Source organism: Ostrea edulis, chromosome 7, assembly GCF_947568905.1.
Source record: "Ostrea edulis chromosome 7, xbOstEdul1.1, whole genome shotgun sequence".
NCBI lineage: Eukaryota > Metazoa > Mollusca > Bivalvia > Ostreida > Ostreidae > Ostrea > Ostrea edulis.
In genome coordinates this window covers 26,990,177-27,009,692 of record NC_079170.1, presented here as the reverse complement: position 1 = coordinate 27,009,692, position 19,516 = coordinate 26,990,177, and the positions used below count along the sequence as shown (strand labels likewise).

Sequence of the window (19,516 nt, the reverse complement as noted above, 5' to 3'; positions counted from 1 at the left end):
TATTGTTGTTACAATGTTTTTCGATCCGAAATTAGAAGTAATCAATCACATATGGTACAACAGTCTCGATTGAAGTCAGCATTTCGCAAATTCTATGGTCGTTATAGGGCTCGCGGTGGGTGTGACCTTTCAACATGGGATTCTTACTCCTCTTAGGCACATGATTCCACTCCTGGTGTTTCCAGGGATCCGTGTTTACCCGACTATTTATTTTGTATTACTTATAGGAGTTATGATATTGATCACTGTTCTTTATCTTCATCTTTCATATCTTAGCTATAGATAAATTGCCCTGTGAGTTGTGTAAACTTTTATAGATTGAAACGATATAGAAACGCACAAATGAAAGTTGAAGATAACGAACAGTGATCAATCTCAAAACTCCTATAAGCAATACAAAAAGATACAGTTGCGCAAACACGGACCCCTGGACACACCAGAGGTGCGACCAGTTGCCAAGGAGGAGTAAGCATTCCCTGTCGACCGGTCACACCCGTCGTGAACCCTGTCATGATCAGGTAGACGGAGTTATCCGTAGTCAAAATCAGTGTACCAAGAATGGTCTGGCAATCGGTATGAAAGATAGCAATGTGTCGTTATAACAACCATAGAAGTTTTGAAATGCTGACTTTAAACGAGACTGTTCAAACCTCTGTACAATCAACTTGTTTGGCAGTAGTTTACCTGGATTTCAAAAATGATGATACGCAGAACAGGCTATTGCGTATCGAAACAGTTGAGAGATATTAACTCCAAATGCAGGTGATAATGGAATATTGCTACATAATTATAGGACGTTGACGATGGAGAATCTGAAATCATCCCGTTTGTCATATAGTTGTGTTGTTAGTTTGTTGTTAATGTAATAATATAATAATAATAATAAAGCCTTTATTTATCCAGGATTACATATTTAGCGATAACGCTAGTTTTCAATATGGTCCTGCATATAACATACATACAGACAGATATTAGTCAAATAAACACAGATTAAAAGAAACTTATAAACTTAAGAAATAATTATGAATGTAAGATAAATACGAACAAAATGAAGCTTAAAAAGTATGGTGATAATCTCTAAGATAATTTCTCTTAAAACATGCAACACTTGTTGAGTTTTTTATATTTTGACTCAATGCATTCCACACTGAAATGCTGAAAAATCTTCTATAATATTCTGTTTTTGCCCTGGGTATATACAATATATTTGAATAAGAATTTCTAGTTTGTCTCTGACTGACTTCTGATACATATTTAAAAACATTTAAATAATCTGGCATTAAACCATGTAAGACTTTATACACTAAAATAACTTTTCTATAGACAAAGTAATCTGATAGAGGCAACCAGTTAAGTTCTGTAAACATGACATTAGATGGTGTTTCAAAATTTCTGATGTTAAGAATTACCCTTGCAGCTCGTTTTTGCAATATAAAAAGCTTATTCACATTTTCAGCATTTCTTGGATTGCTCCATGTAGTACAACAATATGTAAAATGTGGAAAAATCATAGTATTGAAAATCCTCAGCAGCGCATCGTTTGACATAAAATATCTTATTCTTCTTAACATGCCAATTATCTTGGCAATCTTGTTCGTAAGTGATTCTGTATGACTTTTCCAGGACAAAATTTCACCAATTGTAATACCAAGTAATTTTGACTCCTGAACACATTCTATGACATGGTTATTTATCACTAAATTTAATTTTCGATACTTTGATAATTTTCGTCCCGATCCAATAAGCATACATTGAGTTTTAGACAGGTTTAAGCTTAATTTATTGTCCTTAATCCACATTATATTGCGCTGAAGATCTTCACACATCTTTGACTCATATTTTCCACTGACTTATCTGTTACATCTTGTGAAGTATCATCTGCATACATATTTACATGAGAATGTTTCCGTGCTTGTGGCTAGTCATTAATATACAGGATAAAAAATGTCTACTTTAAATAAAATATCTAAGTTTGAAGCAGAAGTGGATGACTCTGTGGTGTCCTTAATTTCGAGCTTGCAGGGATATATCGAATCGACATATGAATGAAAGTTAATATTGTTAATTGGTAAACGTCGTCGATATATCTAAATGTCGAATTGAAGACCACAGCAAGAGTTCTTTCTTCACACATAGAAGTTTCTGAATAAATTCTGCTACATATGAATATAAAAACAGGTCAGCTAATGAAAGGGCACAATTCGTGCCAATGGGAATTCCGAAAGACTCTTGGAAGACCTGATCACCAAAGACCACGAAGATATTGTCAATGAGGAACTCAAGCATATTTTTTTTCAACCTCAGAATACTTGTGCGTGGAATCTGAGTGGTTTTTAACAAAGTGATTTTTGGGTGACTGATCACTAGATATGAATATTTGTGTTTTCTATTTTTGTTAAAGAAACAACTGTCTATGATGTCAAAAAGTCTAGTTTTTAATTAATCGTGAGGAATGGTCGGGTAAAGTGTTGAAATGTCATAAATTTGATGTTGTTCATTTGAGAAAAGTTTTGCGATTTAAAGTTAACTAAAAGTTCTTTGGAATGTTTTAGAATCCACATTTGCTTTACACCACTTCTGGTATTTGTAGTCGCACAGTCACATAGTCCATCACAGCTGGTGATAATTTCGTGAGGAGCGAAGATAGGGGTTTTGTAGAGCACTTACTGGATCCGGCGAGGTATATTTGTTTGTAAGGATTTTTATGTAGTTTAGGAATCCATTATAGGTATGGTAACTCATATTCATTCGAACCACCGACTGCGATAGCAAATGTGCCTGTTTAAACTGAAGCATGGTTTAGAAGAATTTCATCTTTTGAAATGGTAGTTGGAGTATAAGTACGATTACGAAAAGTGGAATTAATGCCAAGTTCGTTTAAAAGATAGTTGAGCATCACTGAAGACACATTATTTGTCGAAATGCGCATCTGGTGCATCAAAATTGGTACCGTATAAGTTTTACATTATGACCCTTGGGTCGAGGCCTCTGCTGGTGGACTGTTAGTCCCCGAGGGTCTCTACAGCCCAGTAGCTAAGTACTTCGTTACTAGCTTGAAAATACGGATGTATATTTAATTGCTGTTATAAAATTTAGAAATTCATTTCAAAATTAAGGATTATCTCCCTCATGCATAGCTCTTATCCTTGGACGAATTTGGCTCCACTTTTTTTGGCACGCTGTTTTTGGCTATATTTAGCTCTAAAACTTCATATTTATTTCGGATTTCAATCATTTCAGTTGAGCATCACTGAAGAGACATTATTTGTCGAAATGCGCATCTGGTGCATCAAAATTGGTACCGTACAAGTTTTACATTGTAATAATGAGCCTTACAAACCAAGACAACGTTGTTAGCATTGTCAGCTGGAACCAAAACATATTTCTCATGTAAACTATATAATTCTTTTATCACTTCTTGTCTACAAAACACAGAAGGGTAGATAGTACGTAGTTTTGTTTTAATATATTTAATATAGGATTTTGATGTTCCTCTTATGCTTTTAAGTCCTTCTGACAATGTATCAAATCCTTTCTGCATATTTAGCCCACGGTCTGGTATATTCTTCGACAGAATTCATAATAGAGATGAGGTCATGTTGCCAATTGAAAAACGAGGTTCTCTGTATTTAGGACCTTTTAGAATAAGTGATTTGAGGTCCTTATTTTCAACTATATCAACATCACCAGTAATGCCATGTCCAACTGGACTATAATTGAAAGAATATGAAGAACACGTAGGTGAATTAGGTATAAGATGATATATATCTAGGCACCGGACAGTTTGTTTATAATGAAAAGGTTTGGATGCAATGGTAGAAGTATACAATGTACTTGTAGAAAATACTTCGTGGAGACTTGAACTTGAAATAAGTTGGAATACACGACTGAACTTTTTTATGACGAAGAATGTTGCTTATGTTGACGACATAAATTCCTTTGTTTTTAAATTTGAACTTAGGGGACTGGCGGCATGATTTGGAAGGAATATCATCTATGACCCGTGTTGATATAAAAAGCCTGTGATTGGAAACTACCATAATCATAAGAGTTCAGTCTATATTAAAGTTTTGAAAAATCCAAGTATATACTAGCTGTGGCCTCTTGAAATAACGTATGTAAAACTCTTCATGGAACAGAGTAAAGTTTTGCACGAATATAATGTGGACGCAATTGTCTGTTGACGTAAGGTAAAAGTGAAACAAATGTGACATCATTTATACTTGGTCTTTTAAATGAACGATGGCCATAAATGCTTTTCCGTCTTTGAGTAGTGGGAAAAAGTTCTATACCGGTCGACAAGGGATGTTTACTCCTCCAAGGCACCTGATCCCACCTCTAGTGTCTCGAGGGCTCCGTGTTTGCCTAACTATCTATTTTGTATTGGTCGAGGACTCTGCTGGCGGACTGTTAGTTCCCGAGGGTCTCTACAGCCCAGTAGCTAAGTATTTCGTTACTAGCTTGAAAATATGGATGTATATTTAATTGCTGTGATAGAATATAGAAATTCATTTCAAAATTAATTTTATCTCCCTCATACATAGCTCTTATTCTTAGACGAATTTGACTCCACTTCTTGGCACTCTGTTTTCCCTAAAATAGATCTTAGGGTCTACAAGTTTACTGTTATTCTGGATTTGAAATATTGCGGTTGAACATCACTGAAGAGACATTATTTGTCGAAATGCGCATCTGGTGCATCTAAATTGGTACCGTATAAGTTTTACATTATGACCTCTGGGTCGAGGCCTCTGCTGGTGGACTGTTAGTCCCCGTGGGTCTCTACAGCCCAGTAGCTAAGTACTTCATTACTAGCTTGAAAATACGGATGTATATTTAATTGCTGTGATAAAATTTAGAAGAATCAACTCCGGGATCTGCTGTTTGTGAAATCATATGAAAGTGTACTTTTTAGACAAAATTTCTTCCCTGGTCGCTATGCAGTCTATCAGGAAAACTGTAGTGAACAATGAAATTTTCATATAAGGCTTTGGCTGTTGTGGTTGCTAATTGATTTTTGCATGGAACTGCACAGGCATATCTGGTAAAGTGGTCTGTCATAACAAAAATATTTTCGAATCCCCCTTTACTTTAATATCTAATGGCTTGGTGGAAGTAATGGGACAAAGATCGGATCTCGGTCTGACAGGTGTTTTGCTTCTTGTACATCTCTCACAGTTTTCTACTCTAGCTTTAATATCTCTGAGCAACTGATCATAATTTTGAATTGTGTCATACTTATGTCTAGTTTGAGCTTTGAGTTTTTCACAATGTAATGAAGTCCAAAATTTGTGACGCAAAAGATCATTCTTGGCTTCTTTATGCAAATGATTATTGTCAATAGCTGTTTGCAAAAGAGACTCAATTCTACAGCCAAAGGATTTAACATTTTCATTTGGTAATTGAAAAGAATTGAAAAACTCCTGCATAATCATACCATTGGTTGAAATATCTGAGAACAAAGCATCAAGCTTGTCTAAAATTTCACCAGTAGTTGCTTTTTCACCTAAGGTTATTAATATCTTCCTTACTGTGCCTCTTAGGGATCTACGTATTGCTTGTAATAGATGACTGAAACTTACCTCTGGATCACTCTGTAAACATCTGATTTCAAATCTCCATTCTGAATAACTTACATCTCCTTTCTGAGGTGGTTCATCTCCTGAGAATGGTGAAATCCTGGGAATTACTTCTGATGAAATAATTTGAGAATGACCTTTGATGCTAAGTCCTACCATCTGATCATCATGATTTGTCTGATTCATACTGAAAGTATCTGACAGTTTAGCTCTACCCCTTCCAACAGAAAATATCTTGGGTTTTGTCCCTGCACACCAGCAGGTCTGCTTATCTTAGGCAGTATGTCATACTTACCATTTGCAAGCAACTTCTTGATCATGGCATCCTCAGAACCTAAATAACCACCTCCTTCTGCACCTTCACCTGTTTTTGCTTTATCTGTCATATTTATACCTGATTGCAGCAGAAGACAAAAACACGCAGACAAAATCACGAACAGCGGTACGATTTCGCGAGTATCAGTACAGTAAAAACATTCTACTCACTCTACCTAAACAGATATATATTCTTATCTTTTTTTTCAGTAGTTTCCTTTTGTGCTCTGCTATTTTTTTCGTGTAATGTGATGGTGCAGTGTTCACACATGATTAAAAATAACCCTGAGATACATACATACACATCATGATAAAGGGATCCTTTATTCAACACACGTACGTATAAAACAGAAATGCACAGCGTATTATAAACTTAAGGTCAAGTGTTTGACAGTAAAGCAGTCTCTGATGCCATAGTATTATTTTTCACTACTGATGAGGATAAAACATGGTGGAAAATATTTCTTCTCAAACGCTACTCATGTTGTTCATTGTTATCATAGTTTTATGCATTCCTCACTGTAAAACCCAGTTGATATATTACTCCGAAGGAGATTACTACGATTTGGAGGAAAGGATAGTGAAACTGGAAAACGGACCAAACATAATTCGGTATGAGAATAAAGGTGAGTATGATAGACATCACCTGCTCAGTCTATAGCATGAGAATCAACATAAGCATATCAACATGAGTATATCAACATGAGTACAGAATCTTGGTGTAAAGGAGCTCATACATGGAAATAGTTTGTCGTTCTTTGTAAGGCTTATTGTTACAACTGTAAACAAAATTGGCTCTAATTCCACATTTGGTAATAAAAATCATTCCCCTTTCAAAAGACGAAATTCGTGAAAATCACGCTTCAGTTTAAGCACATTTAATATCACAGTCCGTGGGACGAATCAATATGATTTATCGTACCTTTGATAAAATTCTCAAATGTTTGCACTATAAGCCGCAGATGGATCTTTAAAAAACTGTACTCTGTGTGATAAGCTGCATTTAATGTTGTTGCAAAAAAAAATATCGAGAAACAAATATAACGATTAATTCTAAAATTCCCCCAGGGACGTACGACCCCAAAATTAATTCATCTATTATACAAGTGACAGGTCAACAGGGGATTCTTACTCCTCCTAGACACCTGATCCCACCTCTGGTGTGTCCAGGGTCCGTGTTTGCCCAACTATCTATTTTGTATTGCTTGTAGGAGTTATGAGATTGATCACTGTTCGTTATCTTCACCTTGCATACAAATCATTTCTTTTACATATTTTCACATTCTAGCAGATTGATATTGTGATAACTGATCTTGAGACCAAAAAGAAAATTATATCAAATCTAGTTAGATCAGCCTTCTTTTGCAGCGAGTGAATCTTCTAATATGTCGATGATCGTAATTATCTGTTTCCTCGCTTTCAAATCTTTGTCAAATTATGTATTAAGATATACATATCTCAAGTATTATATAGCATAATCCTCAACTCAAGTTTCCGAGTTCTTATGTCGTTCTTATACTGGTTTTAGTTCTTATGAATGAGCTACAGAAATACAACGACTTGGAAATAATTAAACGAGCTCATTTTGCAAGATATAACCAAATTGTTAATGATAAATTTCCTTTGAAAACACCATTGCCCGTATAAATCTATGTTTTATGTTTATGCATGTTTTTATGTATTTGTCTGTTTTAACTTTGATTAGTGTATTCTGAGTTTACCATGTACAGGTACTTTCAACTATTTGGTTGCCAATGAAATAAATCAATCAATCAAATATGTATATGATAATACCTATTACGTCAGTGGAACAGCATTAGTATGGGATGTATTGAAGGGAAGCTATACCACAGTATGATAATTTGCATCTCATTTTAGGTCAACATAGGTCCATGGTTGCGTTTACAGCTCTATTGTCCAAAGACACAACGGTGAGCAGCAATGCTGTTGTTAAATATGATCACGTGTTGACAAATTGGGGCGGGGCCTATCAACGGTCAACTGGTGTTTTCACCGCCCCCTATCATGGGCTTTACAGCATTTCCTGTAGCTTGATGAGTCGAATAAGTGACTATGCGAATGTGAAAATCGTGAAGAATGGCGAAAAGATGTCCCAGTTGTATTCTGCAGGTGATACATTTCCACATTCTGGCCAGACTCTACAGCTGTTGTTAAACACGGGGGACAAAATCTGGATCGAGAATACATATAATCGAGAAGCAGAGCTCAATGACCACGCATCTTATAATGTCTTTTCTGGTTTTCTAATTGCCAAACTATAAATCTATTTAAGCAGTGTAGAACTTCGTGAAAGACAAACTTCATCGATTTATGTATTGATTCCTACAGCTGGTTTTATCTCATCATGCTCGAAAACAAATCACAAGAGGTACCTGGGCCCAAAATGCGCACCTGATGATTGACATTAAATCAAAATGAGGATAATTAGTGATATATGTAAAACTGTTTTTAAAATTGTTTCTGCGGAAGACTATAGCTGAATGCGGGTGGCAACAGTGAACTCAAGGGTTGTCTTCTACGTTCAGGCATAGCAACGGTACAAACTACCCTTCCGCTTATAAGATTGGTGGGTGTAAGTAAGAATAAAAGTTGTCGCTCTAGTTCAAGATAGAAATCACACTGACACGGAACAACCTTAAACGATACCCTAGCACTTAAAACAAGCATAGACAATGCATATATTGCGTTTATGTGGCAGTGTTACGTATTGTAGAACTTGTATATTTATCAATGGGGTATGTGTCGGTAAAAATCAAAAAATGATTAATTCAGGGTAACAAAAGAAAAAAACTATTATTCCGAATCTGGTTTAAATCTTAACAAAAAGCAAACTCACAATTCTTCTAGATTGTCACCTAAGGCTGATTAAATGTAATTGATTGTTTTTCAATGCCTTTAGTATGCAGATATAGACGTAAAATTTTAACAGGTCTCTCACAACCATGCACCAACACGATGCATATATTGTCCTCGCATATATATGAAAGGTGAAGATAACGAACAGTGATAGTTCATATTTTTGTAATGGTATATTTGCGGTCATAATTACTTTCGGGCTATCTCCCTAATTGATGTACATTTATTTTACAAGACATTTATTTATTTCTGGCAACAATAAACATGTCATTGATGCATTGATACATGTATTTGAATTATAAGAATAAAAATTCGAAGAGGTAAAGGCATATACAGTACTACGTGCACTTCGTTAAAACAGGTAGTGACTGATCCATCGCCAGACAGTCGCCATTAAATATGAAAGTTACGGGTCTTTAATTCGGATACGACCTTCAAATGTGAGGTGTCTTTTTGCAGTAGGTGTTACAGTGTACATATTAAAGAAACAGACCGATTCCCGGAAACATTAAACATGAAGCTGGAATTTACAATTTCTGGATTTCGTTTCATATGGGTGATTAATAGACTACCAGTATATAATGAGGATATGTGTATATTACGTTGAAAAGATATAAATGTTATAAACGGTTCGGTTAATTTTCCTATAAAAACTACGTTGAGTAATAATGTGAATGATATACGTTATGAAATATGAAATAATGATACAATGGTGACGTGAGACGGATTCTAACCATGGCAAAAATAATTACAGCATATACTACCAGCAGCGCAGCTGATTGAACTATAAGAAGCACAAGTAATACCCGTGTGAATATGAACCTTGTTTTCAAAGACAATTCCCATAATGTTTTGTGGAGTTTTTGTGCATTTGGACCCTAAGGCAGGGGTACCTCTAAAATACTATTTGAAACATTCTTAGAATTGCAATCTATCAAAATTAAAAAAAAAAAAAATTTCTTAGGGGCATCTCTGCCTTAAATTACTTCAATGCTAAAATGCATGTCGAAATCTGTGCTTATACATGTAGTGGAGAAACTGCTGTTTAGGCCAACTTTGAAGGTTAATTTCAACATTGTAGATAATAAATTATAGGTTCAAAATGAAAACATGAAAAATTTATATATATGTACGACAGAAAATAAATAAAGAAACTTGGTATAACAATGAAAGGCGAGTGTGACTTTCCTCAGAAAATTGTCCTCCAAACATTGTTCTTTTGTATGAGCCAGGTACATATACCGTTGCATTTGATCTCTTTTCACTTGGTATTCATCAGATTTACCATTGTTGCAATGAGAACAATTAAATATCAATAATAAATGTTCTTAATAATAGAAAAATAATACAAAATTAATGAATTGAAAAAAGTAACATTCTCTCACTTTATATAAACTTTGTACAAAAATAGTAATTTTCATACAAACGAAAATTGCTTAACTTTTACAAAGTCTTAACACTTATCGAGAAAAATGTTAACTGATGTAGTTAAGATTTTTCTTCAAAAATATATAGGGGTTCACATGTATCTTCTGTGTTCACTTGGTGATTGAGATTTCCAAGAATTTATATCCGAAACGTGCAAGGCTTTACTTCGATTTTTTGTGAAGTCGTCGATAAATCTTCAAATAAAGTTGTTCCTGTGAATAAAGGTAGATATATTTTAACCCTTCTCAATATGAGCTTTATCTGCTCTTGTGCCTTTCATGTGATGTGATGCTGTACAGTGTTCGAGAATGAATAGACACCGTTGAGTCCCTAGCTACCAATTTAGTTCCATATTTGATATGTGGTGATCAAGATGGTGGTATGAAAACCACAGTTGAATATGCCAAATATGTTTTTACATAGCCAATACAAACGGGGCTTCCCCTAGTGAAGCAGAAGTGATCTTCCTCGAGTTCTACTTTTGACGGTTGCAACGGTTGTTTACAAATGTAGATTGCTTACTATAAGTGACGTAATAATGGTGCAATCGCTACAAATATAGAGTTCATTGGACAATAACCGTTTGTCTGCGAAGGAGTTGTCTGTTAACACACAAATACCCCAAATAACTAATTAACATGTCTTAAACATTAGATCACAAATTCCATCAATGCAATTATTTCATTTGCAATGTTTTATTATTATTTATTTTTTTTACAAAAATGAAACACGGAAACATTTATATGTTCTGGTCAGTCCTTCACAAAATAACTTTGGTACACAACACTCTGATTTTACGTTTAAATACTCTGAAGTTAATATTGAAAGGGTGCTGGAGTTTCCCATTGACATTATCTATGAAATGTTTGGTGATCAGGTCTTCCAATAGTCCGTTGGAATTTACATGGGCATTGGAATATATCATTAACTGAACTGTTTCTGTATTGTTATGAGACAGAATTTAATCAAAAGCTTCTAAATGAGAAGACAAAATCTCTTGCTGTGGCTCTCATCTCGACATTGAGATATATCAACGACATTCTATTTATTGCTAATACTCATTTTCCTTCAGATGTCGATTCGATTATCAGACTATTTAATCGTGGGGATCCGAGTTAGAATAGGCCCTCAGTACCTTTTGCTTGTCGTAAGAGGCAACTATATGGGGCGGTCCACAAACAACGAGGCCCTGTGTCAGTGCAGGTGTGGCAGGTTAAAGATTCCTCCCTATTATACGGCAGTAAGCGCCGGGAATAAGTTTAAATTTTGCAACACCTCAGTGGCAAAAATGACGTCTTCATATGAATGAAAAATTCTTGAGAGAGACGTTAAACAATATACAATCAATCAAATCAGACTATTTGTTCGTCGAATCAATCATTATTTTTTTAATCTACATGTTGTTACTTAGGAAGTGGGAGCGCGGCGTGATGTTGTTACGTACGCGTAATGAAAGCATTAATTATAATTCAATTCAAAGTTGGAAAATATCATATTTTATAATTTATAATTGAAAGTTCAATTACCTTTTATCTTTAAATTTCTTTTTTAAAACTATCACAAGTTCTGCCTATATGTTGTTACAATGTGAAGGTCAGTTGGTGCGAGTGTGTATTGAATTTGAGAGCAGAACGGAAAGCATATGCCGTAGCCCTATATGTAACAGTGCATAGCTTGATAGAACCATTTTCTCGCAGTTTATCTACGTCTTTGTCCAAGTGCTTGTTTGAAAAAGTACGGGAACAAATTCTACTGGTTTTTTATGGCAAAGTCGTCGTGCCGAAAAAAAATATTTACGTCTTGTCCCTCATACCTTCCTTCGAAAATTGAAAACAAGCACAGTCCAAATCCTCTCTACTGACAGCAAGTACACCCTTAAACGGTACAAAACACCCTAATGCAGTGTTATTTACAAGCCGTTAATGTGATTTTTTTTTTTTTTTTTTTTTTTTTGTCAATTAAATCTACTCTGTTTATGAAATGGCTAACAACTGTTTACAAATCTTCTCGCTCGAGGTCGCATATGACGTCACAGATAATGGCGCGTAAAATATCGAAGAAAATATGCATATCGCAAGATTTGAATTTCATCGCTTTCAAACTCGAAAACTACGCAAACTGTTTCATTTAAAACATATGTAAAGTAGTTTAAGGCATGAAATGAATTAATTTTGCTGAAAAAATTAAAAAGTTCAGAAACATGAGATGTGTCCTTTAATAATTATTCTTTGTACAATTTACAGCTACTTCCGAAATTTACAAGTGCATGTACTGAATGGCTGTAGGAGTATATAAAGATCCATTGTATAAAACGTTTGAAATTACATAATGCTACACTTTGTACAATGGACAATGCAACTCAAAAAAGTGATTACTTGAACTTTTAAAAAGAGTAGTTGATAAACCTTTATAAAAAAAATTCCCTTTAAATAAAAAGGGAGATCTTGTATTCCTTGTCAATTAGATCTTATCTCTTGTATCTTTTATGTGATGTGCTGCTGTACAGTGTTCTTACACGATTAGATAAACACTGGAGATGATTGTGTGCCCTGTGTAATGAAAGGTGAAGTGATCCATTGTTTAACAACAACAAACATCTCTCTTGACTTTTGTAACACAAACACTTATAAGACAAGTATAAATAGTTCGTTTCGACTCATTGAAATGCGCCTTCCAGTCTAGCAGTATTTGATGCCATAAGAATCACCACGGGGAGAGATAAAGCATGCTGATAAATACGTCCTCTCGAACCCGGATTTTATTTTTTACTGCTATTACATTCATTTGTATTCTTCAATCCGATACCCAGTCACTGTATCATTCCCAAGAAGAATGCCACAACACGGAAGAAAGGATAGTGAGGCTGGAGAGCGAGCTGATCAGACTACGACGTGAACATGGTGAGTACAAAAAATATCACCTGTTCTGACGTCAGACAGAATAGATGGTATTAGACTAAGGCATGGGAATGTATGCGAATACAATATCCCTGAACAACTGAGACAACGTCCTGAGAATGAATGTGAGTAAAAACAATCTATTGAATGTGAGTACAAACAATCGATTGAATGTGAGTACAAACAATCGATTGAATGTGAGTACAAAAAATCGATTGAATGTGAGTACAAACAATCGATTGAATGTGAGTACAAACAATCGATTGAATGTGAGTACAAACAATCGATTGAATGTGAGTACAAAAAATCGATTGAATGTGAGTACAAACAATCGATTGAATGTAAGTACAATAGATATGAAACTAAAAAGATTTCAACCTCGTGATGATGCATGCAATGTTAGTGGAATAGATAAGAACTACTCCGGTTACAATAAATGCGAATTTATAAAACTAACCTGGTGTGTAAATATAGAACTCGGTCTTAATGAGAGTTTATAAAACTACCCTGGTATGTGAATATAGAACGCCATCCGTATGAGAATTTATAAAACTACCCTGCTATGTGAATATAGAACTCAGCCCATATGAGAAATATAAAACAACTAGTAGTATGTACATATATAGAACTCAGTCCTTATGAGAATATATAAAACTACTCTGGTATGTAAAGTGAAGTGAAGTTTGATATATGCATTTTGAAAACAGGCAAAGCAAAAAGCTTTTGATTAATTAAAAAGTAACAAGCTTAGGATATGAATTGAAAAAGCCAATAAAATATATGCAGTTCTTAATCTTTTTAGGGGAGTAAGGTATTATGATATTTGAACAGTATTAACTGTATTATACAATGCTGCAGAAAGTCAAGGGTAACATTGGAAATTGTCACTATTCAGAAACCAATGTTAATTCAGCTCCGAATCCCCAACAGTTACAACGTACTTATATATAATTAGATATAATTTATTTTACAGTAGAGAGTGGACGGACTGTAGCCTTTACAGCCCTTCTGTCCAAAGACACAACAGTGAGCGCTTATGCTGTGGTGAAGTATGATCACGTGATGACAAATTGGGGAGGAGCCTATCAACCAACAACTGGTGTTTTTACCGCTCCCTACAATGGTCTCTACAGCATCTCCTGTACTTTGATGAGTTATTACACTAACCCTGTTCATTTAGAGGTCGTGAAGAATGGCATCAGATTATCCGTGGTGTATTCTGCCAACAGAACGTATCCCCAATCTAGTCAGACCTTACAACTATTATTAAAAAAAGATGACAGAATATGGATTCGGAGCAACAATGACGTTACAAGAACAATACATGACCGTAGTGTGTATAATGTGTTTTCTGGCTTTCTAATAAAGGAATTGTAATCATCAATTATGATATTTTGACAAAAAACGTTTTCATCTCTATTTGACTTGGTTGATATGCATATGAATAGTTAGACACCTTGATCTGCATTGAGTAATCTGCACGGCATATGGTACAAGCACAATATTGTTATTTACATATTTATATATCAACTGGTATATGATAAACATTTTCAAAGTGTTGTTTTTTTAGTTGAGTCAAACCTAAGAGGTAAAGATAGGTAGTGATTGTTCCTTTACCAAACGTTCGGCATTTAGAAGTGAGAACAGCAGATTTTTTCAGAAATGACCTTAAAAACAGAGGTCGCTATCGCGGCAGGCGTTGGCACATTAAAGAACCCTCACTGCTATGGCCTTGAGCGCTAAGCAAAGGTCTAAATTCCTACAGCCGATGGCGTCTCAATATGAGTGAAACAACTTACAATCAACCACAACCAGGTGGTTAACTTACTAGTGATTACGGAACCGTAACTTACTAGTGAATACGGAACCGTAACTTACTAGTGAATACGGAACCGTAAATTACTAGTGAATACGGAACCGTAACTGAATTATATTTTATCAACTTCAAAACAACATTTATATTTAACTTTTCTTATTTTTAAAACGGTTCAAATACTCCAATTTGTATTTGCCTGGCACATAATATAAGGCATAACTCTGATCCTTAGACGAATTTGACTCCAGTCTCTGGCACTCTGTTTTTCCGTTTAGTTCTTACAAGTTTATTGTTATTTTTGATTTCCAAAATTTCGGCGTGAGCATCACCGAAGAGACATTATTTGTCGAAATGCGCATCTGCTGAATCAAAATTGGTACCGTATAAGTTTTACACTATTTACTATATATTGCATTCAAAGTCAATCAAATCCATTCAAATCATAAAACGATACCAGCATTTTGCAAAATCAATGTTAGATATAATAATCTTATTTGCAAACATGAATACAATCTGTCTGACGTGTTCTCAATTTTTAACGGTTTACCTGATCAACAGTAGGTATGACCGGTCAACAGGATGCCTATTCCTCCTTGGCACCTGATCTTACCTCCTCTGTTTACAGGGGTTCGTGTTTGCCCTTCTCTAAATTTAGTGTATTCTATATAGGATTTATGAGATTGATTACTGTTCGTAATATTCATCTTTTCATGATCAACGTTTTGAATTACCGAATTAAGTAATTTGTATGTAAATATACATACATTCAACACATATCTGAGATTGATCACTGCTCGTTATTTTCACTTTAAATGAAACTTTGGAAAGCAATATATATATTATATTTTGAAAACATTTGAGGCGAAAATACCTTAAAAAATCATTAATATAGACGTATGTATGCATTAAGGATATCATTTTGCTCTATAAAGATATCCATCATCCAATAAAAATTTTAAGTGATCAAAGATCCAGTAACCTTAGACGACAGATCGAGGTAGGGACATTGGCCACTCCCGTTTTCGGCGAGACCAGATCACTGTTGCCTTGATGTACGACGGTTTGTTCGTGCCACTCCTCTTCTCGGCGAGACCAGATCACTGCTTTCATGATGTACGATGGTTTGTTCGTGCCACTCCTCTTCTCGGCGAGGCCAGATCACTGTTGCCATGATGTACTATGGGTTGTTCGTGCCACCCCTCTTCTCGGCGAGACCAGATCACTGTTGCCATGATGTACGACGGTTTGTTCGTGACACTCCTCTTCTCGGCGAGGCCAGATCACTGTTGTCATGATGTAATATGGGTTGTTCGTGCCACTCCTCTTCTCGGCGAGACCAGATCACTGTTGCCATGATGTACGACGGTTTGTTCGTGACACTCCTCTTCTCGGCGAGGCCAGATCACTGTTGTCATGATGTACTATGGGTTGTTCGTGCCACTCCTCTTCTCGGCGAGACCAGATCACTGTTACCATGATGTACTATGGGTTGTCCGTGCCATTGTTTAAAACTGTTGTCCATCTTGAATACATTCATGAATTCACTGAACTTTCAAGTGTGTCGGTGAATGGTTAAATCTAATGAAAAGACGTGGTTTGTTCACGAAATTGTCACAACTTTATGCTTCATTTACGTTTTAAAATGGACATTTGTTTCTTTGATCTATTGTGGCCTCAACCTACCCCGGGGTCATGATTTTAACAAGCTTGAATCTGCACTCCCTCACGAAGCTTTCATGTAAATGAAAGGCAAAGATAACGAACAGTGATCAATCTCATAATTCCTATAAGCAATACAAAATAGAAAGATATACAAGCACGAACCCCTGGATACACCAGAGGTGGGATCAGGTGCCTCGGAGGAGTAAGCATTCCCTGTCGACCGGTCATACCCACCGGGAGCCCTATATCTTGATCAGGTAGACGGAGTTATCCGTAGTCAAAATCAGTGTGCCAAGAACAGCCTAACAATCGGTATGAAACACGTCAGACAGCATTTCATCCAATGATAGGTTGTATTGGCAAACTAGATCGATAAAACCATAGAATTTGCAAAACGTTGACTTTAAACGAGACTGTTGAAACCTCTGTACCATCAACTTCTTTGTCAGTAGCTTGCCTCGATTTAAAAACTGACTATACTCAGAACAAGCTCTTGCATATGTAATCAGTTGAGAGATATAAACACCATATGCAAGTGATAATGGAATATTGCTACATAAATATGGGAAGTTGACGATGGAGAAGCTGAAATCATCCCGTTTGTTATACAGTTGAGTTGTCAGTTTTCCGTTAATGTCTACTTTCAATAAAATATCTAAGTATGAAGCAAAAGTGGACGACCCTGTGGTGTCTTTTATATCGAGCTCACAGGGATATATTGAATCGACATATGAATGAAAGTTATCATTGTTAATAGACAAACCGTCGTCGATAAATCTAAATATCGAATTGAAGGCCACAGCAAGATATTTTTGTCTTTTCACGTAGAAGTTTTTGAATGAATTCTGCTTCATATGAATATAGAAACAGGTCAGCTAACAAAGGAGCACAATTCGTGCCCGTGGAAATTCCAACAGACTGTTGGAAGGCGTGATCACCAAAGACCACGAAGACATTGTCAATGAGAAACTCTATGAGAAACTCTATCATATTTTTTTATTTCAACTTCAGGGTACTTGTGCGTGGAATGCGTGGAATCAGAGTGGTGTTTAACAAAGTAAGCTTTTGGGTGACTGATCACTAGATATAAATATTTCCTTTTTCCATTTTTGTTGAAGAAGCAACTGTTTATGATGTCAAAAAGTCTCATCTTTAATTTATCGTGAGGAATGGTCGTGTATAGTGTTGAAAAGTCATAGATTTTGATGTTATTGATTTGGGAAAAGTTTTGCGATTTCAAGTTTACTAAAAGATCTTCAAAAAATTTTAGAATCCACATTTGATTAACACCACTTCTGGTATATGTAGTCGCACAGTAAGTTTGAAGTTTCTCCTTCACAGGCGTTAATATTTTCGTGAGGAGCAAAGATAGGGGCTTGGTAGAGCACTTACTGGATCAGAGAACCGGACTGATATGAAAACATTAAAACCGCATTCAGGTAAGGGCTGTAATTTATCATTAGTAGTAATATTTTTATAATATCAATCACTTCGTTACAAACTCAAATTAATTCAATGGCAATGTTGATATATTTCATAAAAGTTAAATGTAATATAATTCGTATATTATACTGTGAATCGAAGGATCAGTAAGATTGATATTAGTTCCGGTACCAGAAAAAAGATTGATATTGGTGGGGTTTTTTTTAGACGTAAGTTAATTAAACATGTAAAGAATGTCAAATCAAATTATGTTGTCTATCTTTTGCTACATGGGGGCCACTCCTCTAACGAGCCATAATTTCATTAATTCGATATTTTGCTAAATCTGCACCGAATCATATAATATAGTATTTACTTTTTTCTGGTACTTGATTTTAAATTTGAAATATTTATATGTAGCTATTGGTGTAAATCTGTGTATACAATATGTTGCAAAGGAAAGATTGTGCCATTGTATCAGACGTCAACAATGATGAATTTGAATTGTTAGTTTATTATCGGTCTTCATCCAATAAAATAACTTGAAAATAAATAAGCATATTGCTCACACATTTTCAATATGGGTGGGGGAAAACTTCGTCGCCACCCACTGACGTTAAACAGTTTGAGCATTCAATTTCATTGGTCATCATACATGTAATAACCATATGCGTATATCTGCTTTATAATTGATTTGGATAATTTAAAGAGCGGGTGGAGCATGCAAACCTTTGTCAACCAATCAAGTGAAACAGGAGCAATCAATGCACTTCTCATCGTTAAATCGTGTGCGTGCTTCAGCATTTGAATAATTATAAGACGATAATTAATCTAGATAGCAATGCTCACTTAATGTCATTAATCAGTAAAACCATGTATTGATTGATATCAATGCTACAATCTGGTATTTACCTTGTAAACATATTTTGATAAATATTGAAGAGAATTTTAATTCGTTACAAAATGCTACATGTACATATAGATCTATATTCCGTGGTGAGGACAACTGATATATTCAACAAAATATGTAAACACCAAGTCTTGCTATTTATAATACTTTATATCAGTTATAATTGAATTTCCTAACTAAATTTGCACTTTAAAACACTTACTTAGTTATTCATAAAAACCGGTTCAAATTGTTGTGGTTTTATATTTACACTCTTCGTGTTGGGTCAACCATGGAAGCGATGGCTAAAAAAAACCATGCCAAATATTTAGTAAATCCTTTCGTTATGTTATCAATAATCAGAACTCATTTCGTTATGCTATCAATAAATATATCTAGGCAAAAAGAACAGCAAAATAAAACACATTAAAAACTTTATTTCAATTATTAAGAAGGCGAAAATAAAAACCGGAAATGCGTTTTCTTCGTAAAATCTTTGGTACTAATTTTACATATATAAATAAAATAAAAGCCATTTACTAAAAATACTTAGGCAATTTTCACACACCAAATACACAATGAAAACCCTTGGTGATCGTCCTAAAACATATTTAGTAAGATACGGGAAGAA

At 35.1% G+C, this 19,516-nt stretch overlaps 2 protein-coding genes across 2 annotated transcripts; both read left to right on the top strand.

Moving 5' to 3' along the window:
- The first annotated feature begins 6,269 nt into the window (after positions 1 to 6,269).
- Positions 6,270 to 9,055, top strand: LOC125653440 (hibernation-associated plasma protein HP-27-like). The gene is made up of 2 exons (XM_048882885.2): positions 6,270 to 6,520; positions 7,773 to 9,055. The coding sequence occupies exons 1-2, from the start codon at positions 6,343 to 6,345 to the stop codon at positions 8,174 to 8,176; spliced, it is 582 nt and encodes a 193-aa protein (XP_048738842.1). The 5' UTR covers positions 6,270 to 6,342; the 3' UTR covers positions 8,177 to 9,055.
- A 3,714-nt stretch (positions 9,056 to 12,769) lies between these two features.
- On the top strand, positions 12,770 to 14,654 carry LOC125656872 (uncharacterized). The gene is made up of 2 exons (XM_048887495.2): positions 12,770 to 13,099; positions 14,070 to 14,654. Exons 1-2 carry the CDS (start codon positions 12,925 to 12,927, stop codon positions 14,471 to 14,473), a joined length of 579 nt encoding a protein of 192 aa, XP_048743452.2. The 5' UTR covers positions 12,770 to 12,924; the 3' UTR covers positions 14,474 to 14,654.
- The last annotated feature ends 4,862 nt before the right edge of the window (positions 14,655 to 19,516 follow it).

Excerpts from the sequence above, each read along its gene's own strand:
- LOC125653440 (XM_048882885.2), top strand. The coding sequence starts at position 6,343 with ATGGTGGAAAATATTTCTTCTCAAACGCTACTCATGTTGTTCATTGTT. Across the intron at positions 6,521-7,772 it reads AATTCGGTATGAGAATAAAG|GTCAACATAGGTCCATGGTT; the intron begins GTGAGTATGATA and ends ATCTCATTTTAG.
- LOC125656872 (XM_048887495.2), top strand. The coding sequence starts at position 12,925 with ATGCTGATAAATACGTCCTCTCGAACCCGGATTTTATTTTTTACTGCT. Across the intron at positions 13,100-14,069 it reads CAGACTACGACGTGAACATG|TAGAGAGTGGACGGACTGTA; the intron begins GTGAGTACAAAA and ends TTTATTTTACAG.